The 24,681-nt window shown below is 37.6% G+C and overlaps 2 protein-coding genes across 2 annotated transcripts; both read right to left on the reverse strand.

Annotated features, from left to right (window-relative positions):
- Positions 1 to 545: 545 nt before the first annotated feature.
- LOC139117065 (cathepsin L-like) lies at positions 546 to 12,172 on the reverse strand. The gene is made up of 11 exons (XM_070679898.1): positions 11,926 to 12,172; positions 9,507 to 9,614; positions 8,967 to 9,070; positions 8,297 to 8,378; positions 7,688 to 7,801; positions 6,623 to 6,862; positions 5,616 to 5,696; positions 4,548 to 4,667; positions 3,207 to 3,362; positions 2,699 to 2,757; positions 546 to 2,299 (listed from the first exon to the last, which is right to left on the reverse strand). Exons 3-11 carry the CDS (start codon positions 9,012 to 9,014, stop codon positions 2,225 to 2,227), a joined length of 975 nt encoding a protein of 324 aa, XP_070535999.1. The 5' UTR covers positions 9,015 to 9,070; positions 9,507 to 9,614; positions 11,926 to 12,172; the 3' UTR covers positions 546 to 2,224.
- On the reverse strand, positions 9,237 to 12,120 carry LOC139117634 (cystatin-C-like). Its single transcript, XM_070680876.1, has 3 exons — positions 11,926 to 12,120; positions 9,507 to 9,614; positions 9,237 to 9,260 (listed from the first exon to the last, which is right to left on the reverse strand). Exons 1-3 carry the CDS (start codon positions 12,118 to 12,120, stop codon positions 9,237 to 9,239), a joined length of 327 nt encoding a protein of 108 aa, XP_070536977.1.
- Positions 12,173 to 24,681: the final 12,509 nt, after the last annotated feature.

Genomic DNA, 24,681 nt, shown 5'->3' on the forward strand with positions numbered 1-24,681 from the left:
CATTTGCAGACAAATATTTATTCTTGCATATTAATGAGAAACCAATGACATCATTTGGGAACAGCCCTATACGTATGAAATTTTCTAAGCTAAGAGATCTTTGTTGAGTCAGTGGTATGCCCACTGAGCTGAGAGGAAACACTGGTCTATCCTCTACTTTTTATGAGAAATGTGTCCAACTAGTGATTACAGATTAGAAAGAAGTAATTAAATTCTTTGTTTTGCTTCCCTGCACATGGATTTTTGAAGTTTTTCACGAAAAATATTAAACCCAAAGTGTATTTAAATAGGACTTTGCTACACTGTTTTTTTGCCTACAAAATCTTTTGTTCACATATTTTGTCAAATGTATTTGAAACTTGAGTGTGTAAAATTTTCTGTATTTTTGAACTGCACAACGTTTTACCTATCCAAATTTCAAGAGGATGCAAAATGAAGAATTTAATTACTCTGGCCTTACTGTTACTCAACGAGATTTCCACATCATCAGAACATCTCCTTCAGTACTTATTGTACTTCGGCGATTGAAATGGTACTCTGAGAACTTTGTCTATAACTGTTTTATTGCATGATTCATAGAAAATACACATTACAAAAATTACATTCCATTTTATTTCATGGTAAAAAATCATTCTCAAGATTGGGTCTGCAAATTACCATGGTGATGAGGTTGCATGTAAAATGTTGGTAAATGTTTGTGACGAGAATGTAAATGAGAAAAATTTATAAGAATTTGTGGTTTATTATAGTGATCATGTGACTAAAGTCTGCCTAAATTCCTTGTGATTTGTAATGAAGCTGCTATCAACGAAAAAACTTGTGCATTCAGGTAAAATGTGCTTTGGTGGCAATATTTAGACTCTCAAATTTCTATAATACCTTCTAGTTTACTGCATGCAGGGACTCACTTTTAAGTTCTGGGAGTAACTAAAATTTTCACTGCCTTATTTCTTCGAAATTGCAAATTTGTATGTTTTCCCCATAGACCTATCACAGAGATGGCAGCCATTTTGAATTTCAAGTGTCCATGTATCTGGTACCAAAATTTGCATGGTGACCCCTGATTTCATTTTTAAAGGGCATGTTAAAATTTTCCACGAGAAAAGTTTGGGCTAAAGTTTATGTCTTTCAAATTATTACAAATGTCTATCACACATTTTGCCACAGATCTAATCAAGTAAATTGAGTCAGCTTTAATATATGCATTTGTCTTTCCTTTGGAAAACACTACTAAGTTAGCAGTGTTGCATCCACCAATAAACACTGAGAAAACACCTGTATCAATACCTACTCACGGCAAGCCAAATAACCATGGCAACCAAAGACAGAACAAGAAGTTCAAATATTTGACAATAGTGCCTAGGACAAACACACTAATGTATAAGTGTGCGTTGTGCATCTGTCAATGATCTGGGCTGATGTGCAGCATCTTGAAAGCTGTTATCCAATTGGGTGGCTGAATCTTGCCGTGACGATTGAATAATACAAAAAGACTCCCTAAGTTGCTGTGAATAGTAACAATCAACCAATTAGATATAACCATCTGAGCATGCTGCACATCAATAGAATGATCTTGAAACACATTATCTTTTGGAATTTAATGGTGTATGCATATGCCTAACTTCCAAGTTACTTTCCATTTCATTTGTTGACAGGACAAACCAAAGCAAACAATTTAACGGCTGAGTACACAGAAGGGAAAAATTTGCAATTTCATGACTACCTTGGTATTTGAAGTCTGGTTTAATTGATTGGAAGATGGTTGCTATGGACCAAGAAACTAGCAATTAGCTCCTGAGTACTGGGTACTGATGTTGAAGGCGTCTTACAAACCTCAGCAAGTGTGAGAATGGAATGTAACGGTTGATATAATACAGGTATCTACATTTTTCCTATAATATTCTTGTATAGAATTTTCTTCTTTTTACATGTGTGTTTTAAAATTATTCATAAAATCAGTAACAATCAAGATAAAAACATAAAATGGGAGAAGTTGTAAATTCTCCAATGGTGAAGAGTCATCTTCTCTATGAAGGTATAGGAAGACTATTTTAAAATACATACATGTATCTATTTTCAAAAAGTGCAGATATATAATATATACTTGAAGTATATAAAAAGGGTAAGAAAGACATAGGGCTAAGGAGTTACATGCAAGTATGCTTAGCTGCACTGAAATTCATTAACCAATGTTATTGATGTAAAAATGAATCTCATTGATTCACTAATTAATGATTGCCGAGGTACACATTTCGTTCAGTCCACAAACTCCACCACCTCTGTACGCCAGATAGTAACCCTGAAAATGGCGGGAAGAAAAAAGATGATCTGGCGTTATGAAAGGTCTGGATATGTTGGTGATTTTTACGTCTGGATGACATCGATGAGGGCGTGAATGCTGACAACTTGCCAAGGATTGATGGAGACAATCACTGTGATTTCATTTTTTCACTGTTTTAAGTCTTATAACACCCCTATTTCCTGCTGCAGTGGTCCAGCCTCAACATGGAATTCAATGGGGTTGTACCAACTTTGGTGGTGTGAGGGTTGCAGAAGGTTGTATCTAATTCACAGATTCAATGTCATGTCTTCTATTTCATATCAAAATCTCAACAGCTCATAACAGGTCTGTGAAAATTTATCATTTACACAAAATTCCAGGGTTATAATTTTATAAAAACAAGAGTGACGGACATACCTGCTCACCCCAATCTTTGCCCCAACTGTTCTTGATAATCCAGTAAGGTGTACCATCCTCTGTTCGGACAAAATAAAAATTTTGTTTGAGCAAAATTTGGAATAAAATGTACTGAAAACCACAACATTTTCTATTAGAGAGATACCGGCTAGGCTCGTGTGTACTTCACTATTTCCTATGGTTGATTCTAAATAAATTGTCAACATTTCCGTCTGATTACATCCTTTGAGGGGAAACAGTGTACCATGGCTCATAAACCACCAACAACCGAATGTTGAAATTTCGGTTCATGCAGTGAGATTAGGTATTTTAAGTGAAGTTGATAATCGGCATTTTTTTACTCATTTTTGTAATTAGCATGTGAACTGACATGTACAGGCTAAACAGCGAACACTTGTCTTTACAGGAACACCAAAATAATCATGAAAAGTTGGCTGAGGAAAAAGAGATACCATTCTGCCTTTCCCTGCAGGCAAAACTCCGTGGCTGACAATTGCTTGCTACTTACTTGTTCCATAGCCAACTATGAGAACACCATGATCCAAGTTTTCTGGATTACAGAAAATTTTCCAGGGATGCGAAATACCTCCAAAGTAAAACTGCATGGCATTGGCATTGATGCCAATGGATATGGGACCATTGGCTGCCAACCAGTTGGCAATCTCTGACAAAAAAATATGACACAGCAATGTTGAGATGAGAACTGAAAGTTGTAGGGTTGAAAATTGGAAGACTTGTGTTTTTAACAGTGATTTTTTAAAAATGTACCCATGAAATATATATAGTGCCCATAGAGGAAAAACTTGCAAATATTGAGCTCAGTGCAAAATTGTGCATAATGTTGATAGGCTTTGTTCTGTCAGTTTTCATCATTAATGTTCCATGGACAAAATAAGGGTCATGCCACACGAAACATTTTCGAACTTTCTATGACTGTGGTATGTGTATCTGGGCAGTTTGAGTAAAATTGAATGTTTTGTGCACCCTTTGTCTTCATTGATGACATAACTGTCACATACGGTATGGATTAGATCTTATAAGGCATTGTAAAACACAGAAAATGGTCTATCAAGTAACTGTAATTAGAACTGACTGCACGTAAAGATGGCTTTTTGTCTTCATGGGTCTAAATGCAATGTATTACTACATTAATAGCATTAAGCTTTCATAACATCCAGAACATTAAATGAAAGATAGCAAATGATAGCAAAAGTCGAGCATTGAAAAAAAAACATATAGTGGATAGAAGAATAATGCTGATACTGTCAGAAATTCTCCCTCTGCCCGGGGGATGAAAACTTTAATAATTACAGAAGTGACATAACATGTGTGGTTGCAAAATATAATTTTCACATGATGTTTGAGTAAGGAATATATTTCAATCATTAACCCTTTGCTGTATTTTTTTCCATCAAAATTTCAGTGCAATATTTTACCAAATGTTATGAAATTTTCTGCAATTTTTTGATAATTTTGGATGAAATGGACATCACATTTCATTGACTACAGTTTTTCACCAAAATTTTGGCAAAAATCTAAAAAATATTTGACTGGGGCACACTTTATAAGGGTGACAAAAATTGACTTTGGCGCTCAAAGGGTTATTAGTTTGACCCATAGTCCATCCTTGTCATGAAAATTATGTGTCAAAGGTTGACAACAACACTCATGTCCAAAGACTTGATGACTCCTTCTAGATAATCCGATCCGTCTTGGCGTGATGAATGAAGAAGATCAAGTGTGACGTTAATTCCCGATCATATCTTCCATCAGTTTCTAGTAAATAACTAAACTGAATCCATCAAAACAGTAACTGACTCAACCTTGAACACTTTTTTCCCAACCTTACCTCCTTCATCCTGTGAAATATTCATGGATCCGTTGATGTAAATTTTGGCCATTGTGCGGTTGAACTTACAGGAAGAATCCACTCCCTTATAGGGGTAATCAGTCTCAGTCATGATTCCGCCTGAAATGGTAAAGAAAGTCAACACATAAAGATATTCAGCATTCTGCAAGTATGACTCTGTTTTTGACGGACAAGTTTAATTTTCATTAACATTCAAAATGTCTCACGACTGAAATTCCTGAATTTTGTTGTTATTATTGGTACTTCAAAGGCAGCAGATACAGCGTAGTCTGCCTGAAATATTTTGGATGCGAAATTCAAATTTTTGGAGTTACTATGGACGAACATGTAGCAATCACTGTACCAGTATAGTACACAATGTCATTTGGATGAAGGCTTTGGCAGGATTTTTTTTGAAGTAGAATGTGTCTTGGGGACAGATATTCAACGCCTCCTCAAACGTTTACAACACTATTTGTTCTACAACTTGTTGGGGCTAATTTTGAAGCTCACAGAGCAAATAAAGTTTACATCAGAAATTACATCAAAATTTGAATTTTTCCAATAGAGTTAACACAGGGATGGCAGCCATATTAAAATTTAGGTGTCAGTCAATTTTGGGTAATCTGTTTAACTGGTACGACATTTTGAACAGTGGCCCCTGATTTTTTAATCTTGATTTTCCAAAGTTGGAACAATGAAAATTGGTATTGACAAAAGTCTTTTCAGTGTCAGCAGCCATTTTTTACAATTGTAACCGTAATGGAGAATTTGAAACCTGAATAATCAGCATGTTCTCTGCAGGGTGCACAACATGCTACTGTATATGGTGTGAAGTCAAGAATCAAAAAAGGCTAACTTTGGCCGTTGTGGACTTTCAACCTTTCTCATCTGTCAAATATACATGTTTGCCTTGATTGATTTTTTAATTACTGGTATATGTTGGATGTTTTCTGAGTGCTAAACCTCTTGTTCAGAGTTTCTATGACTGACTCAATCATTCAGTAGTTGGTTTTGACAAGTATCTTGTGGTTCTGGAAATTTGAGTGAGTTTCGTCCTTTACATACCCATTCTCATGATTTCTGCATAGGCGTTAGTAGGTAATCCTCCATTGCATCCTTCATCAAGCTTATCACAATCAACCAACACTGAAAAACACATACAGACATTATGAAATTAAAGCCAATACATTCCATACAGGAATCACAGAAAGCACATGGATATACCGGTATGTATTGCATTGTGGCAATGTAATTCCACGTGTCCCAAATTTATCATTAATATGTAAATTTAAATATTTGTCTTACACATGTAAAATTTTGACTATTCAAATTTACACGTTTGCAAATTTCACAAAACTGATAAAAATTGTACATCCTGTTGCTACTTTAAGTATGACAGAAGTAGTAAACCTCACATGTATTGAGGGCTGTGACTATTAATCAACTCTAGCGAAAAACCTGGCCAGCGGCAAAACAGAAAATATTTAGACAGAGTTTATGTCAGCAACCAAAATAATGCTGCAATTACTAACAAAGCTACATTGTACCATTAATGGTCAGTCAAAAAGAAGTGATAAATTGTGCTGTTCTGATAAAATGGTTTTCAAAAATAGGGTAGGTAGGTCGCAAGGAATTTTTTTTTTCCAAACATTTTTTATTTTTAAATATGCATTTTTCAGGGGTTCAGGGTGGTGAAACACTGGCCACAACATTTCCAGAAAAATGTATCATACATATAAAAGGAAAAAACCATAAAAAATCAAATGCCAAGTAACGAACTTGTGATTTTACGGGGCTTTTCTTTCTCTTGTTTTACTTCAATTCTGTGTTTATGTAGCTCTTAAATGTTTAGGGTCGGCAGGTAAAAAATAGGGTAGGTCAGGTTATCGGAACAGCACAATTTTTTTTGTTCGGCCAAATAAAGAAAGCTGGTGAATTTGCTGTGTTGTGTTAATGCTATGACCTGTTCATCCCTAATTCCCTGTGAACAGGTCCACAATCAAAATTCGTAACAATGAGTTTGGACCAAATCATTGAGGTGAACGGGTAAGAGTAAGCATTTATCAACATACTTTGTTCAGAGAGTGATATCAGCTGTTTTTTCTTGATGGCCCACTGCCCTTCAATATTTCCAGTCGTTGAGAATGCCCAGCATGATCCACATGTTCCTTGGTTTTTCACCTCCGTCACAGCGTTGTGATCCCTCCAATCAAAGGACTCCGGGGCTTCACCTTTCAACTTAGCAGGTGGTTGAGAGTTAACACCTGGAGCCGGCCAGACAGGTGTGAGGTAGAATTTTTTGAACTCATCCTCTGTAAAAGGGGAATAATACATTGACAAGTTTAAGAAATGACTGAAAGTCTTGCAATATGGGTGAAAAAATCACAAAGTTATGAAGCTCCATATCACTTAGAGCCCCACCAACTGTACATGTATCTTTAAGCATTATTTTTATGATTTTACTTTCAAAGTAAGATACGTATGTGAGAATGTACTAATTTAGGTGTGTGTATATACACTCATTATTAACTACCCGCTTGGCCTGTACGTGCACTTTTAAACAAGATAAAGTTACATTGTGATTAAATGTTTGCCCAAATATTAAATTGCAGCTCCACGTGGAAAAGCGAAAAACTGTGGATACTGTGCATATCTACACTGAAATCTTCACATAAACTGCACAGAGTAGTCCGATGTAATGCATAGGGGTGAGTGTTTTCAACTGTGATACTGTATGTTCTGTTTCCTTTGTAATATTACCAATTTTTTAAAATGGCAGGAAATCAAAATGACTATTCAAATTAGAATTTACTTGTCACATGTTTCACAAGGGAATGATTTCCTAATGCAGTAAAATCCCATATTCCTTCAGAGGGTAGAATTCAGAGAAAACAAGGAGCGAAAAGGAAGATATTTTGAGGTCAACAAATTTCAAAAGTTACAGCTAGTGGGGCTTTAAAGATGTTTGTCACACTGTGTTACCAGAGGTACATTCTTAGGATGTTTTCAATGTGGGTCTTGGTGGCCCTATATACTGGAAATATGGGTGAAATGGTTATAGAAAATACACTGAAATGGATGAAAAAATTTGATGAAGTGATATCCAAAAGAATGAAAATATTAAATTTTTTCTTTACCTGTAAGATCCATGAACTTTGTGACACCATACTGTCCTGTGGCCTGCTCATTTTGTTGAAGTTGTTCCGCTTTTGCAAGATTGGACTTGAAGACTCTGAATCGAAAGTCAAACTCTGTGAGACAAAGGGAGAGAGGGAAAAATTGTAAGGTTACCCATATTGTTATACCATTGACAGTGTTTTGCTGAGGTTACAACTTTGATGAATGGTATAAATTGGTAAACCTGGAGGAAGTGAGTGAAATGACAATGTACATGTTCACTGGCTTACAACTTACAGCAGCCTTCAGGAGGGCATTTGATGTGCCGTAAAACATGTCTCCATTATAGATTATTGTTTTCTCAGTCATCTCTGACCCTGTACACACATTTTTCTTGACTCCTTGCTCTTCATAACTAAAACTGAAGTGGTTTAATTCCTCTTCTGACAGGACACGACACTAAAAGGCAAATCTTTGATGAAAAGTTTACGTTGATTTTAACTTGGAATAATTTACCAGAATTAACATAAGAAGTTATATATGCGATGACCTCTGACATGTGAGGTCAAAAGGTCACTGACACTACATTGGTTGGGGTCATTAACTTGGACGGGCAAAACATCTCTTACCCTCAGTTGAATACTTCTTCCCATACTTCTGAATAAAATCGTTGAACATGTCAAGTTGGAGCAGGCCTTTTCCATCACCAGTCTGTAAAGAGAAAGACAACTATGTTGATTATAGAGTGGTGTGACAAATCACAGATCTAATCCTACATGTATACCACTTGTTCTCAGCACTTGTACTTTGTCAAGCTGAGCTGTTCATGGAATCTAAATGTGATCAATTAAGGAAAACAAAAAAGCTTTGAAACTTTGATGCCAGAGAAAAAGGATAAGTAAAAGGTGTTTTGTCAGCATGACAGTTTGAATTAAAAACACGATTTGTTGTTTGCTTTTCTTTGCATAGCTACAAATTCCAGATCACAGTGAACTGCTATTGAAACTAAAATCAGCTTTACATGGATAGCCAACCCAGACACAGCTTTTAACACAGATCAGTAAATAGAGGTTAATTCATGGAGGAGCGGAAGAGATTTTGATATTACATTTTTTGGATGTTTAGCTCGTATACATGAGAAGCGAATATGGTACTTGGACTTCAGTGTTCTGAAGTAATTAAATGCTGTATTGTTAATCATGCAAATTACATTTCTCTACTTCATCTGTCTTTTTCTGCAAATTCCATGATTTCATATGAGCGTTCATTGCAACTTGATTCTGCGATCACTATACTGACCTTCATCGGAGGTTTGTCATCCTTGAGAACACAGTTGTGTCCCTCCATGAGTTCTCTCTGGTTCTCCCATGGTCTAACGTAGACCTCACTTCACAAGTATGAACCTGCAATATATGTCATTGACAAAAATATTAGTCTTTGCATGATTTGGAGTTTTTAAAGGTATACAGTCACCCACAGATGGTCAAAGGGGCGTTCCTTGGTATTCAAAATGCCCATGTGAGGGTGCTGTTTTAAAAAACCGGCCACCCACTTAAAATCTGTGATTGGTTAGATTTTCACTTTCCATGGTAACTGTAGCAAAATTGGAACAGGTGACAGGATACCTTTAACATTTAAATGACAGTTTATGGACACAAAGTTGGATGGATAAAATCTATAATTGAAACCAGGGTGAAGGACTTCGGGTTTGATGGAAGAAACTATCTCATTTTCGTTTTTTCACAGCATTTTTTTAAGAGCAAGGATTGCCTACTGTTCCAAAAGTACACTTTTACACACTACTCCAAATGAGGAATACATAATGATATTGACACCTACCTGTCCTTTTGGATCAAAGTCACACAGATCCAAAGATGTAGCCTCATTGATGTGACAAAGTGTTGTGCCAGACTCGATCTTCAGGAGGTAAATCTGTCCTGCAACCGTCTAGAAATGAACACAGATAAAATATTTCACATGATTTCTGCAAAGGTAAACAATTACCTTTATTGGCATGACTGACACAGAAAGAAATAGCCTACATGATAGAAGTTGAAATATTTGCAGACAGATGCATTCTTTCATTTTCACAGCAAGAGGGCGCCATTGCATAAAAAGTTGGACACAGTACTAACCACATGGCACAGCATGTGAAATTTTCATCAGCTTTTTATCACATACTAATTTTCTGATTACACAAAACAGACTCTGATGCATGGTCATATACATGGAAAGATTACAAACTTCTATTAAACAGCTGAATGATAATTGAATGATATTCAAGACATCATTTTCCTTGCCATATAAAAAAAATAACTCCCATCTCTCAAATTTTCTATCACTGAAAATTTTTCAGTGTTTGCATGATTTTGAATATCTGGCAAGTAAAAAGCCTGACTACATGATTAAGGTAGTTCACACCTCAAAAATGAAAGACTTAAACTTTTGCTCAAATTTCCTTAGGCAAACTTTCAAGCATTCACTTTAAAAATCAAGACCGAAAATCGGGGATTCTGTGCAAATTTTGCCCGTAGAGAGACAAATTACCCAATATTTTAAATTCAAAATGGCCTGCCATCCCTGTGTTATCTCTATGGGGGAAAACAAAATTCCTGATTTTCATAAAACTAAGCTGGTGAAAACTTTATTAACTCCATAAGCTTCAAAACAAGCCCTCACATGTGGTATTGTATGCCAAAAAATAATGTAGAAGTTTGGAAGTCCAAATATCTGTCCCAAAACAGGTTCTACCTGAACAAAAAAAATCTCTCAGCAGTTTGAGAATTGAATATAAACACACCACACCAAAGGCACAATGTGACTCAGGCCTACTCAATGGTGGTAAATAAACTATGGCAACTCAGAAACTTTATCAACTTTGGTTCCAACATTCAACCTTGTATTCATATCAGACAAGGCAGTTGTATTGATCAATTGCTGGGTTGAACTTGCTCAAAGTTCGCTGACCTTTGTTTTAAACCCTGGAACGCGTGGCACTTGAGTTTTTGTACATTCCTGGTCTAGCTTTTTGAGTGAGTTAATCTCCTTTTTGCAACAATTTTTACTAGCTTATTGTTGACATGGTAAAAGATTTTTTGGTTTGAAATTGACCTTGACGTGTACAGGTCTTTGACAAAGTCACCTCTCCATGAGTCATGATTTTAACTGTCTGAAGGTAAACAAGTTTTGGAGATTTTAAGATGTTTAAATTTACAAATGAGGAGTAATTTCCCGCTCTAATACCTCAGAGGGAATTTTACCAAAACGATCAGGATCAACATCTTCGTATTTTTTTATGCAACACCGGATTGAATCTCTGAATACGGCCTGATAATGAGAGAATGACTCAATCGAGGCAAATTTCGTGAAAAATTGATGAGCCAAGACCTAGTATACAATGATCTAAAATGCCAGATATAGTGTATGACTATCCACACAGTTTTAAGACAATGTAACTTCATACAATGTACCACAGAGGCTTGGCAAAGTCTGGGGTCATGGTCAACAAGTCAGCTCTATCATAATATACACGAGCATATCTCTTCCAGTCCTGTCCATAGGTGTTCCCTCAAGTACATAGGCAACCCAATGCCAAGGTAACACTTTTAAAAACTCCTGGATGTCGTACACACTTTATGGGAATTTACACGAGATCATTGCTATAAATAGAAATTCTTACTTCTCATTTCTCACTATAAAGAGCCGATGAAAAAGCATACTCAACTATAAAGCAACCAATTTTTTTTTACATGTACCGAAGTCCCGAGTTCCCTTTATCAATATTATGTTGCGGGAAGGGGATAAAATAAGACACACATAGCTCAATGGATCAGGACAGCGTCTTACAATTTACATGAAAAAAGTGACCCAATTTCGCTTTTAAATCCTTTGGAGGGTCTTGCGTATTCATCGGCACTGCCTATTTACTCGATATTTGTTCCCATTGTATGCAAACTGTTGAAAAATTCCATGGCCGAGGTTAAACGTATTGTACGTCATAATAAAACCATGTAACATCCCGTCAGCGCCAGCGACATCATATGACTCAGACATGACGTCAGGTATTGTCCAACACTTTTAGAACCAGGGAACTTCGAACCTCGTTCACGTTACCAACCGAATTTGAAGATGTTCAAAATTTTGAAAGCACAACCGGCTAGTCAACAAGAAGAAAATATAACAAAGACATGTAGTAACATTATTGTTTGTTGATAGGTCTGCCTCCATTCCGGCGCCCGCGTACATGTACACACTGTACCTGTCGTTTGGCTTCCACCACTCTGATTAGCTTACTGCGGTACATCGAGTTCGTCATTTCATTCAACTTGTCAACGGCAAATAGCGCGGCATCTCTGACAGACGGGTCTGACAAGTCGATCTCTTCAGGACCCCCAAGCAGCGCAAAAGCCGTCGAAAGACTGAACAGCAGAAGTACACACACTCCTTTCGCCATTTTTGTTTTGTTTTTTCCTGGTTGAGTCACCGAAAGATCATGTGACAATCATGTGACTAAGTTGCAGCTTGACCGTAATATGTAAATATTAAAATTTCATGAATATCTATATTTACATGTAAAAAAAATGTTTATTCAATTGAACGGAATTGCGTATCATCATCGAGCTATTAGGGCTTCGAAAATCCTCCTGGGACAAATAAAACCCTCTGCCTGCGGAAGCTGCACGCTATGCTATGAAATACGCCCTCTTGAGAGAGTTCTTTTGTTTTTCTCGAGAACAACATACGGTGTTAGGTTCTTGTAAATGAGTAAAGTAAAGTAAAGTAAAGTAAGCCTTTATTGAAATCGTATCCCAGTTGGGATCTTGATCATAAAGTACAATAAAGGTTTTGCAAAAAAACAACAATGAAAGAGTATATATAATATATATATAAAATATAAATATCTATACATGAGGTCAACATATTAAAGGTTCATAAATAGTTTACTTTGTCTTTTTCATTTTGTCTTGTCTGAGTTTAAAACATGTATGTATGTATTTTCCCAATTCACATAGTGATGCTTTATCTGTCCTTGAAAAGATGCTTACAAGGTCTTGTGTGCCTCTGAATGCATTTTTACAAATGTTTAGTTTACTGAAAAAATCATGTCTAATGTCTGTGTATCCTTTGCAATGAAAAAGAAAATGTATCTCATCTTCTACTTGTAAATACTCGTAAATGAGTTCGGAAGTACCCACAGCCACCTCTTGAGTGCATCCACTGTACGCCCAATTACAGGGTTTGAAATGAATGGTTACCAAAACACACCCCCTGTAAGTTTTCAGTAGCCCTTTCAGCAATGAAATAAACACAAATCCTAAATAAACACAAAACCTGCGAGAGAAAGGAAAATAAATGCATCAATGAGAACGAAAAATATCTTGTTATTTTCTCTTTGTGGACTTGTTTCAGACTACTTTAACTAATCTGGTGCCATATATTCACATTGCTTTCGTTGAAATTGTGTCCAATGTTTGCTACTTTGAATGTTTGTATATAGTTTCTTTGTTGGAGACCAGTGTATCGAGGGGTCGTGGTGATAATTGTAGCAACGTATACGTAGCTTGAGCTGCAATTACAATAAATTAGGTTCATCATGATAGGCCTGGTATGGGTCACGGAAATTGCTCTTCTGCCTCTGTCAAAATTAGTGGTGCCCCATCCACCTTCCGAAAGTTGATGAATCTTCTTGACATCTCTCACCTGGTATTGCAGAAGGGAGGACTATGTTAAAGGAAGGGTTATCAAATATTAATGTTTCTAGACATGATAAACTAATTCCCAGATTTTTAAATTCTGTTGCTGATCAGCTGACAAGCAAATAACAATATCTGGTGAGGTCTCAGCTTACGAGGGAAAGTCAATGTGCGTCCGATGTTGAAGAAAGGAAAGAAACGCAACCTTGAACACTACAAACCAATTAACATTATATTAAATGTCGATAAAGGTATCAAAAGCGACCAGAAGTCATAAAATAGGGAGCCATTTGGAAAACCACGATTGGAGCTCAAAACCATTCGACGTCTTAGGCTGCATACATAAACACCTCTAGAGGGGGAATCCAAAACAAGTTCTCAGATTTTCCAGAAAACCCCCAACAAACTGAAAAGACATTCAAGTACCCCCTTCTGATTTGCTGTAGTTTTGAAATTGAGTCAAATAAAACTAGCCTTATTTTGAAAGTGACTGAATTTTCCGGTGTGTATATGGGTTTGTTTTTCTTCCAGGGAAGGATTGTGCTGTTTTGACATATTGTCTCTCACAGGAAACTTTATCTTTACAGGAAAACTTTATTTTGTAAAACAGAGAACCAGCGATCACGAAAAAGATAGACTTTGAAACAGGATGACTTCCCTCACCTGTCAGGAAAAGTGAACAGAATTAACAAATAATTGTGTAAAAAGGACACAAGTAGTTCCTTTTGGCTAATTTGTCAGTGCGTTTTGTTTTGTGTATCAACTGTAGTTTTTGTTTTGCTCCCCACAGAATGCTAGAATAACAAATATTCGGTTTAGCAAAATAATCTGTATATGTGTGAAGACCGTAATCATTGTTATGATGACAAATGAATTCCAGTCCGAACTTGAATTCAATTTTAAAAGATAACAATGCTGACTGTAGGCATATGGCTGTTTTGATAATCTAAAAACAGGAATAATCATCACACTTCAGGAGTAGAAGAAGAAACTGATGCACATTCACAAAACACTGCCACTGAAAAAAGTTATACAGTTATTGGAACTATAAAATTGATACCTTGTGATTATTGTGACAGTTGATGAGAAAATATGTTTTACTTTTATTGAAAGTTTTTTCTTATGTTTTTATCAGTGTTTTACAAAATAGATCTTCAGCAAACTTCAAATAATTTATAGGTATTTGTACAGATTTAATATATGAAGTTCAAAATATATTCACGTTTACATTGATATCATGTTTTACCCCGTTTTTACCTATTTGAAGAGTCTGTGTTACTCAGGTAAAAGTACTATGACTGACAGTCAAGAAGACCAAGTGTTGAGTGATTGTTTTGTTTTTAGAGAACCTGCTGCTTTTTCTTAAAGTCTTTTGCGAAAACTGGAAGAGGGAGTACATGTATATTCAGTTAATAGCAAGTCGTGTATTACCAGTACATTCAGTTGAAAGCACGTTGTGTATGATTATCACTTTTTACTTTGAATTCGTTGTGCAACTTTTATGACCTAACCCCTCTATGAACTTTACATCCCGGCATTTTGCTTAGTAGATACCATACCATTGAATTTTTTGACAGCTTCGTGAACAAAAACACGGTTATCTTTGTTAGCAAGGAGAAAAGTTTATTGTTGTAAGATACTGCCATAAAACCCTAGGAGGTAAGGTCACTTTAGGATCATGTAAATGGCGTTTTCCCACCCATAAATCTGACTTGTTTACTGAAAGATCAGTCAGAGTGTGTATACTGTTCCATTTGTGTCCTATTGTAAAAGTGACGCAATGTGATTTCCAGTTTACGATGCTGGTGTACTGAAAGGGGGTCTGAAATGTTGTTCTAAGAAGTCATCAAGAACTTGCATTAAGCTCTACAACTCTAAGGTCAGACGTTTGGTTTCGAGTCTCTGCCAGAGAATGCTGCAACGACTGTGGATGGGCTGTTTCATAAATCCTAACTTTTGTGTAATGGAACAAGCTGCTTATCTTAAGCTTTGTACTGCTCTATAAAAACAAAATTAATGTTTCTGTTGACACACAGAATAAAGAGGCTGGAGCTGTTCAACATGATCTGGGTTAATAAATATGGGTGTCAGAAAGTACCTGCATGTTGGTGTATGTGTTCATAACAATAAATACACACAAAGAATGTTTTTTCCATACAATTTATTTTTGCGAGTTTTTATTTTAGACACAATGCAACACTCCTAGTTCATACTCAATCAGAGACAGTTTAGTTTCGAGTCCCGCTCCTACACATCCCTATATCTTTTCAATTAGTTCTTGTTCGGTACTTTTGCGTGATTACTGTCATAACACTAGGTGTGGTCGATTCCTTCAAGTATCTTTGACGTAAGTCTGAGTTCTTGATATTTATTAGAGACAACACAAGCTGCACTACAGATTCAGTGAACAATCACTCACGAAGAGGAAGCTAAGTATGAAGTTGTGTGCTAGCCATGGTTGTTCATATGCGAGAAATTGAATTCTTGCAATCAACCAGAAAGAAATTAGTTAGCCGACTGATTGAAGATGTGAAGCGAGAAAACACAGTTCTCACTGGCTGATTGCGAGAAAACAAAATTCTCGTGAAGTAAGTGCGAGATAGAATGTATTCTCGCACACGTCTCGCAAAAGAGCGAGAAAGTGTCCATTTCTCGCTTATTTCTCGTAAATTTCTGTACCTGTGTTTAAAAAACCAGAGTCTTATATGATATACTTAATATGTTTTCATCAATGGAGCTCATGTCTGACAAAACCTATCCGACGTCTTAGATAGATTTATTCAGTATGACGATGTTGTGCCGGAAAGGATTTGACAAGGCTTCACATACTTGACTGATTAAAGCCATATATTGTTATGACTTAAGTGGCACTACTATTGCCATGGTAAAAGCATGGCTGCTTGTAAGGTCTCAGTGAGCTATATGAACTTGCTGAAAAAGGGCACTAGAAAAATGTTGTTTATCGATGTGTAGTTCAGAGTTTGATCACCTGACACTGAGGCATAAATACGAGATGCAACATATCCAATGTCCAAATGTGACCATACAAAGGACTTCAGAAATAAGCTGGTTTAACGAGTATATCATCGAACCAAGTGACAAGTTTGACCTGTATATCAGAATTTGCAGAATTTTGTCTACACTGCTCCACAAGGGAAAGTGCTGGGAAAAGATTATTATAAATTATATTGTACATCTATTGAAAACAGTGAAGGAAGTGACACACAACTTAAAATTTGTGTCCTGGCCCTCAGCTAGATTTTTTCTCCTCCATGAAGCCTGTCGAAATACTGAGTGACTTTTGTTTCGAACGGAAATTTAAATTTGCATAAAGAATATGTCCTGTGTTTGGTTAAAAAAATTAAAATTGGTCCTGTACGTTATCAATTGTCAACTTGCACTAAACTTTTTCATTACAAGGGCCATCGAAGTCACATGTTTGTTTTGTAAAATTTGTGGTGCCATGGCAGATGATTTCCATCTCGTCGGAATTTATTGACATTAAAATATATGTACCTATTGAATAACATTGCCTTTAGAGCAAAACAGATACAGCTGATTTGAATATACGCTGCAGATAAGTATAAGATCAAGCTACTTTGCACTCGGTTGTACATGGGTCAGCATTTGAAAGTTTTGTGTTTGATGCGCTTGCGTGATTACTCTCATAAAGCTAGGTGTGGTCAACTACTTCAAGTTCCTTTGACATAAGTCTGAGTTCTTGCTAGTTTGTTCGAGACAACACAAGCTGCAGTACAGATTCAGCTAACGTACAATCACGAAAAGAATGCTAAGTATGAAGTTGTGTACTGTGATGTGCATCTTGGTGCTATCCTAGCCCTGCGTACAGGTCTGTGTGTTCCCGGCGTTATACGGCCTCCACCACATCATCATGGGGTGGAGGCCGTATAACGCCGGGAACACACAGACCTGTACGCAGGGCTAGGTGGTATCCATGATGGTTCAAGCCTTTGTGATTATCCAGGCACGACCACAGAATAGTGTCGTTGATCGTGGCCTTAGATCAGGCCAGAATGCAGTCGACGGACGAGGTATGAAGGAGATGGAGCTAATCAGCAACGAGAAGGCAAATGCACATGGACCTTATCAAAATTCAAAATATTCAGATTGTCCACCTTGCTGTCTTCCTCTTTGCCCTTGAAATTGGAGAATGGTAGAAATGTTAAAGGGATCTGATTGAGAACATAAACGACTTCCGTGTGACCGATTTCGCAATCAAGATGTATAATGACTGTTGACTGTGGCCACTTCGATTAAACCAGGCCCGATACCGATTACTTGTGGCGTTTGTAATGATATAAATGTCAACATTATGTGAAAATATCCAGGAGTAATGAGCATATTAGATCAATATGACCTGCTGTTTTCTGAACGTACCTATGCCACTACACTACCTGCTGTAACAACCGAACGCCACTTTTCATCATTCCTGCTGTTGATGTGGCGTTACGGCAGGGATCACTGCTAACTGTCGCCGTCTTCCTTTAAGCCAAGCTGGATTCTTGAAACATGCGATGTCAATCTGTTGTTTTATAACTGTCAACATGATGTGACCAAATCAATGACTAATGTTCATAAGAGAAACAATTTCACCTGATCTTTTCTTAATTTCGCGCTTTGCAACATACTGCCAACTGCGTCTACTGAACATCACTTTCCACTCTCCCTGCTATGATCTACGTCCATAGCAAGGATCAGTAAAGCCTAGATTCTATTCGTACGATTGCCTCCGTACCCCCGGAGTGGGTCGGAGGTAAGGAAGCAAGCGTACGAATATAATCTAGGCTAGGACCAGTATCATTCATGATCTTTTTTGTTACATGTAACAGTAACTGTAGCCTTAGAATTATGTTGTGATAGGCCTTAATTTCAAATTATGTTATAGTTATATTATACCTATATTCAGTGAATGAAAACCCGTACAATTTAGCCACGGTCATAATGCCTTTAGAGAACAAAGTTACAACTTTGGCTTTGTCGATTTTCTATGAATATCAATATCACCTTAATAACTAAAGGAATGGTCTACAGCTAGTAATGACAAAACAGCTTTTTGTTAACCGTCATTCTGAATTGACATAGAGAAAACAGAAAAGTATAAAATTTGTCTTGCTTTTAATATGAGCCGCAGATTTGTTGTACCAATGACACTTAGTAAACTTTGTAAATCAGCTTTTCTATTTTCAAGCACCCAGATATCTCCGATATATCGCTGGTATATTAAAGCCCAAGGCTATGCACTTAAAAACTTCGAATTCTGTGACTGAATGATGCAATTTGTGACTGGTTTGACCACTTATTCTGAATATTTTCTTCATGAAACGAAGGAAAATACAAGTAATGTCACGAGCATTTGGAAGATGTTTAAAGTAAATGTTTGGACGTAAAACATAGCATGCACAAGCAAATAATTCGGTGTAAATGTTTGCGAAACAAAGCAACTGTCCTTGATGATTCTGCGTTTGAACTTTTACACTACTTGGGATATGAAAGTCAGTGTTTTCAATGCCATTTTCGTCAGCTTACGGTTCAAAGACATTGCATGTTCATTTATGGATCGAAACCAATGTAAAATTAACTCAAATTCGGTGTTGAAGAAGCCTTGGGAACGCTCTCTGGAAGGAACTGCAACAGTTTTCAAATATTTAATTTATAGAACTGATAAACTAATCCACAGATAATTTTAACATGCTGTTGCTGATCATCTGACAAGGAATAATAATTTCTGACGAGGTCTCAGGTTAAGGGGGAGGCGAATATGACTCCGATCCTGACGAAAGGAACGAAATCTAATCTTGCAGATTATACATACAGATACACCTGACATCAATTTGAAGAAAGGAACCGGAAGCTAGCAGATGAAATAAAATTACTTGAAAAACCACAGTCTTATGAGTAATACTCAACATGAGGTTCGTTATGGAGGTCATGACTGACAAATCTAATCGACGACCTGGACAGATTTGTGCACAGGTGCGTGCAGAGTTGGGATCAAAGTGTGAGGCGAAGCCCGAGTGTCGGTACTAGTGTACGAAGGGTACAAGGACCCAGGTTCGGCCTTCGACCTCACACTTCGCATCGCGGGGCAAGTTTTGATCGACTGTCCAATCAATGCTGCACGCATTTTGGGATTCATGCACTACATCGATGTCGCGGTGCTTGTGGACACAATATATACTTCGCATGCCATTGGGCTTTTGACAGGGATGCACACAGCAGACTGATTAACACCATGCAGTGTTGTGACATAAGTGGGCACCATTCTGACTTGGGTCAAAGCACAGCTGCCTGTTTCCATGAAAAAACTGACTGTAAAAATATTCAGGCGTGGGTTATGTCAGCAGGATGCAAGTAAAGGTCTAATTCTCGGTGAACTATTGTTCGTGTTTGAAAAGCGACACCTGTTTATGGGTGTATAGTTCAGAGTTTAGTCACCCTACACTGAGGCATAAATACAAGATGTAACACATCCAGGGTGCAAATGTCATTACAAGTATCTCAGGAATAAGCTAGTTTGACCTGTGCGTCACCCCTCAGAGTATAGCAATAACAAGTTGACCTCGTTTGATACGAGATACTACTTACATTGTATGACATTGTTTGACATGTCGAAAGATACTTAATGAATGGGTGACCATGCATACATTCGACCCCAGTTTTAAAAACGATAAATGAAAATATTGCGAAAAAATCGGAAAATGAATAAATAATGGTCATGACCGGTATCTTTCAACATGTCAAACAAAATTAATGAAAAATGGCCGACTTTGTCCCTTTAAAGGTACAAACGGACAATTAAATAGCAAGCCATGCCCGCAAAACCGGAGAATTAAATAGCAAGCCATGCCCGCAAAACTGTATGTATAGTACTATGTATGACGAGAGTATATGCAAAATGTAAAGTTACCCCAGATATTGGAGACGCTGTGGACCAGTGCTAAGGGTAATGGACTCACTATCTGAGGATTGCGACACCGGGTAGAGTAAATGACTCACTGAGGGCGAGTTAAGGACTCTAGAACGGTATTGTGCTCATCCTGTAATTGTGTTAACGCCCATGGGATGATAGACTGATAAAAGAAAAGGTGAAACAATTCTGGAGATGTAGCCCAAAGAATATAATAGATATTCAAATGACCAAATGATTAACAAGCTCTGCTCATGAGACAAGTGTCAAGGCGCCTTCATGTCACAGCAGACCAGATATGAACTGAACATTCTCAGTGATGGTCATACACGACTTGCTTTCAACTGAATGTACATGTACTCCCTCTTCCAGTTTTCGCCAAAGAAATTATGAATAAGCAGCAGGTTCTCTGAAAACAAAACAATCTTTCAATGCAGGGTCTTTTTGACTTTCATTTATAGTACTGTTACCTGAGTCACATAGACTCTATAGGAAAGGGCTACAACTTCAATGTAAAGTTGAATATTTTTTTGAACTTCATATATTAAATCTGTATACATTCCTATAACTTATTTGAAGTTTGCCGAAGACCTATTTTGTAAATCACTGGTAAAAACATAATGAAAATTTTTCAAAAAGTAAAAAATAGTTTCTGTATAACTTTGGCATTTTTTCAGTGGCATTATTTTGTGCATCTACTGCAGAGCGGAGAAGGCGTACTTTATGCATTGAGTTCCTCTGCTACTTTTACCTCGAGCCAGCTGGGAGTTTTGTCTACGTCAACATAACTATTCCTTTAGTTCAATGCCATGTTTAGTTTCACAAAAATGCATGAAAATCTCTCACATTCAAGGTTCCCTCTAAAACTTAGTATACATACATACATACACATACATACATACATACATACATACATACATACATACATACATACATTTATATATATATGTATTATATATATATATATATATATATATATATATATATATATATATATATAATATGTGTGTGTGTGTGTGTGTGTGTGTGTGTGTGTGTGTGTGTCATATTGTCTCAGGTTGAAAAGAAAACATGAAGGTCAGAGTGGTCAAAGTGGATTCAAGCCAACTGGCTTTATTTCATCACCATCTCGATTAGAGTCTAGTAAAGGGTGTGCAACATATTTTCTAGGGTTACAGCGAACGTCAAAATGAACCGGAGATCAACTTTGATAAGCCCTATCAATTTCCCTCGTAATCTTCCAATATCCCTTGGAAAACACCAAGGTACTTTGGTTGGTGTTGCCGATAAACAGGCCAATAAACATACAAGGCGCCTGCTGTGTTACTGCCATTCGATCTCCCTTCTATTTCTGGCTCCCTTTCCGGAAGAAACCATTTTGAAGCCCAAAGTGGTTGACAAGAAATGAAATAAAGCGTGCGATTTAAGACCTTTAATTGTAATAATAATTTCAAACTCGATTTTTCACAGAACTTGTTTTGCATTGTTACGTGCTGTCGATCCTGTTATCGTGAAGTATTTCCCGTATGCAGTCATGTCACATGACATACTTTACCAAATGAATAGTAAATTCCATGAGCTTGTAAACAACTGTCAGTGTGAGAGCCCGAAAATTAGAAACATTCACATGGATAAAATTAGAAACATTCACATGGAACGACTGAAATACAGCCAGTTAGTATATCTAGTGAAAGACAATGTTGTTGTACTGAGTGAGGCCCTGATTTGACTCTCGGCGGCTGGTGAACTTCTACTCGTGGAAATGCCCAGTTCTAACGGTATTTCATTATGACATCGTTCACAGTGCTGAGCGATGCATTTCTGTGTCAATACTGGCTTGGGAAACGCCTGTCAACCATTTTTCTATGATGCTCTTTCTTGCTTAAAATTCCATTGCAAGGCAAATCGATGTCGACAGAAAAAAAAATATGCTCACGATTTTATGAACTGGCATACCTTGATTACATCAGGGTCTCTCTATAGGCCCTAATGCAGCAGTGCACATACTAATTGACAACCACAGATAAGACAGCAAAACTCAGCCGAAATTTCCAAGATTAACTGACACAGTGTTTTATATCGCTGTTTTAAATCAAACTGATTACACAATCTCTGGATACAGAAATGGTATTTTGGTGAAATTTCAGCATCAAAAAATCCTAAAACTTGACATGAGGACGTCATGTGCCGATCAACAGCATAGTGTACGTGTGAACTGGCATTTATTGACTCATGGACTGTAGAGTGTAGAGAAACTGTCTATGATTGACTGCACGGAAAAGCAGTCTGCATCTTGTGAAAACAACAACATAGCAGTGAAAATTGTAATAGTCACCAGTAAAACTCTTCACAGATGAAAGGATAATTGCTTCAAACTAATAAACTTCATGTTCAGAGGATGAAAACTTACATCCGCTGTGGTCAGTGAGTGAAAATAAACAATGGCGGACGTAACTGTGTAATGAACTATACTATTTAGGTGACGGGGTGGGCAGGGTCAAAGGATCAAGAAAGTACTGGGAAAACGTGTCATTTTCCTAACAATACTGTCTCGGGATCTCCAGCGTCCCATTGTTTTGTAATATATAACAAGTATGCCATTAGCTTTGTTGAATACACTGATATCAAACAGCCATAGCTGTAAACTGGCGCAAAATGGTTTGATCCATGCAGAAGCTTGCATAGGGAGATCGAATGGAGATAGCACAGCAGGCGCAGTGTATGTTACTGACCAAAGTACCTCGGTGTTTTCAAAGGGGTATTGGAAGATTGCCAGGGAAATTGATAGGGGCTTATCAAAGTTGATCTCCGGTTCATTTTGACGTTCGCTGTAAATCCCTCTCATACCCAATCAATGAGGTCGTGTCAATTATTCTGAAGATAGCGTTATGGATATCTTCGAACCATTTATTCATGAAGGTTTAGTATAACTTTCTAGTGATTTGTCTTCCGCTACCCTGTCAAATTTTTCCCAGTCTCTTTTGTTGAGCATACCCTGCCATTTCCCTGCAAGTTTCTGTAAGGATTCCAATGCATATATGCACGACCTACAGTGTTTTTTTGCTTTATTTGCATGAGGGCGTCATTTTTTTGTTTGGGCAAACGTTTATTATTTATTTTGCTCAAAATTGCACATGCAGTCCCAGTGGAGAGTTTATTATACTTGTATAAACACCCCACAATCAGTACATTCCCACGAACTTGTTTTAGTTTGGAAGTAAAATCACAAAAATAATGCTAAACAATAAAGCTATTGGGCCTTTAATGCTGCCTGCTGAGCGAGAGACTGTCCTGGACCGCTAAGGGACCGTTCAGTTTTTACGGCCGGGGGGGGGGGGCGGCAAAATCTTGTCGCCGGTGTTCAAAAAATGATGACCCCCCTGCATTTTTCGCGAAAAAAATGATGACCCCCTTTGTCAGACAAAAAAATTTGATGACCCCCCCCCCCCCCCCGCTGAAAAATAACCAAAACCCATATGTCAAATTTACCCGCACGGTTTGGATTTGAACTCCGGTACGTGGCGCACTTTATTCGTGTAGCAGAGATGCCAGTGCACAAACTTCTCAGCCACATCCATGCAAACGTCTGTTAATTGGACAACTGTGGGGCAATTTTTAACTTCATTTCCATAGACACTTATGTCCATGGACATTGTATAAAGTAAACTTTATTGAGTGGTTCGCCAAAGGCAGCCCTCTGGTTAAGAGGGTCATGGGCCATTACGTAAAGTCAACTTTATTCTAGTGGGCAACCAAAGGTGGCCCACTGGTAAAAAGAGGGTCGATCATGGCCATTGCATGAAGTAAACTTTACTGAACATGGCCGCTTAAAGCGTCTGCCGTTAAGATGGTCATGGGGTATTACAATAAAGTCAATTTATTGTAGTGGGCTGCCGCAGGCGGCCCGCCGGTAAAGAGGGTCGATCATGGCCATTGCATGAAGTAAACCTAATTGGAGTGGGCCGCCAAAGGCGTCTGCTTGCTAAGAGGGTCATGGGTAATACATAAAGTATATTTATTGTATTGGGCCGCCGAAGGCGGCCCGCCGGTAAAGAGGGTCAATCATGGCCATGGCATAAAGTGGACTTTATTGTAGGTATTATGTTTTTGAAAATGTGGTGACCCCCCCTTTTCTACCAGTGAAAAAGTGATGACCCCCCCTTCTTGGATTCCAAAATTATGATGACCCCCCCCTGGATTTTGCCGGCCCCCCCCAGCCGTAAAAAACTGAACGGTCCCTAAGTGAATGGGAAAAATTACCCACCTGTCCGTTTGCAGCCAGCTAATACGGACAAACTGCCCACCCGCAAAGTGCGTAAACAACTTTGTCAGTTGCCCCAGACGTTCGTTATTTCACTGAATTTAGTTCACATGCGGAATCTCACGGGCCCTG

Source organism: Ptychodera flava, chromosome 18, assembly GCF_041260155.1.
Source record: "Ptychodera flava strain L36383 chromosome 18, AS_Pfla_20210202, whole genome shotgun sequence".
Taxonomy (NCBI): domain Eukaryota; kingdom Metazoa; phylum Hemichordata; class Enteropneusta; family Ptychoderidae; genus Ptychodera; species Ptychodera flava.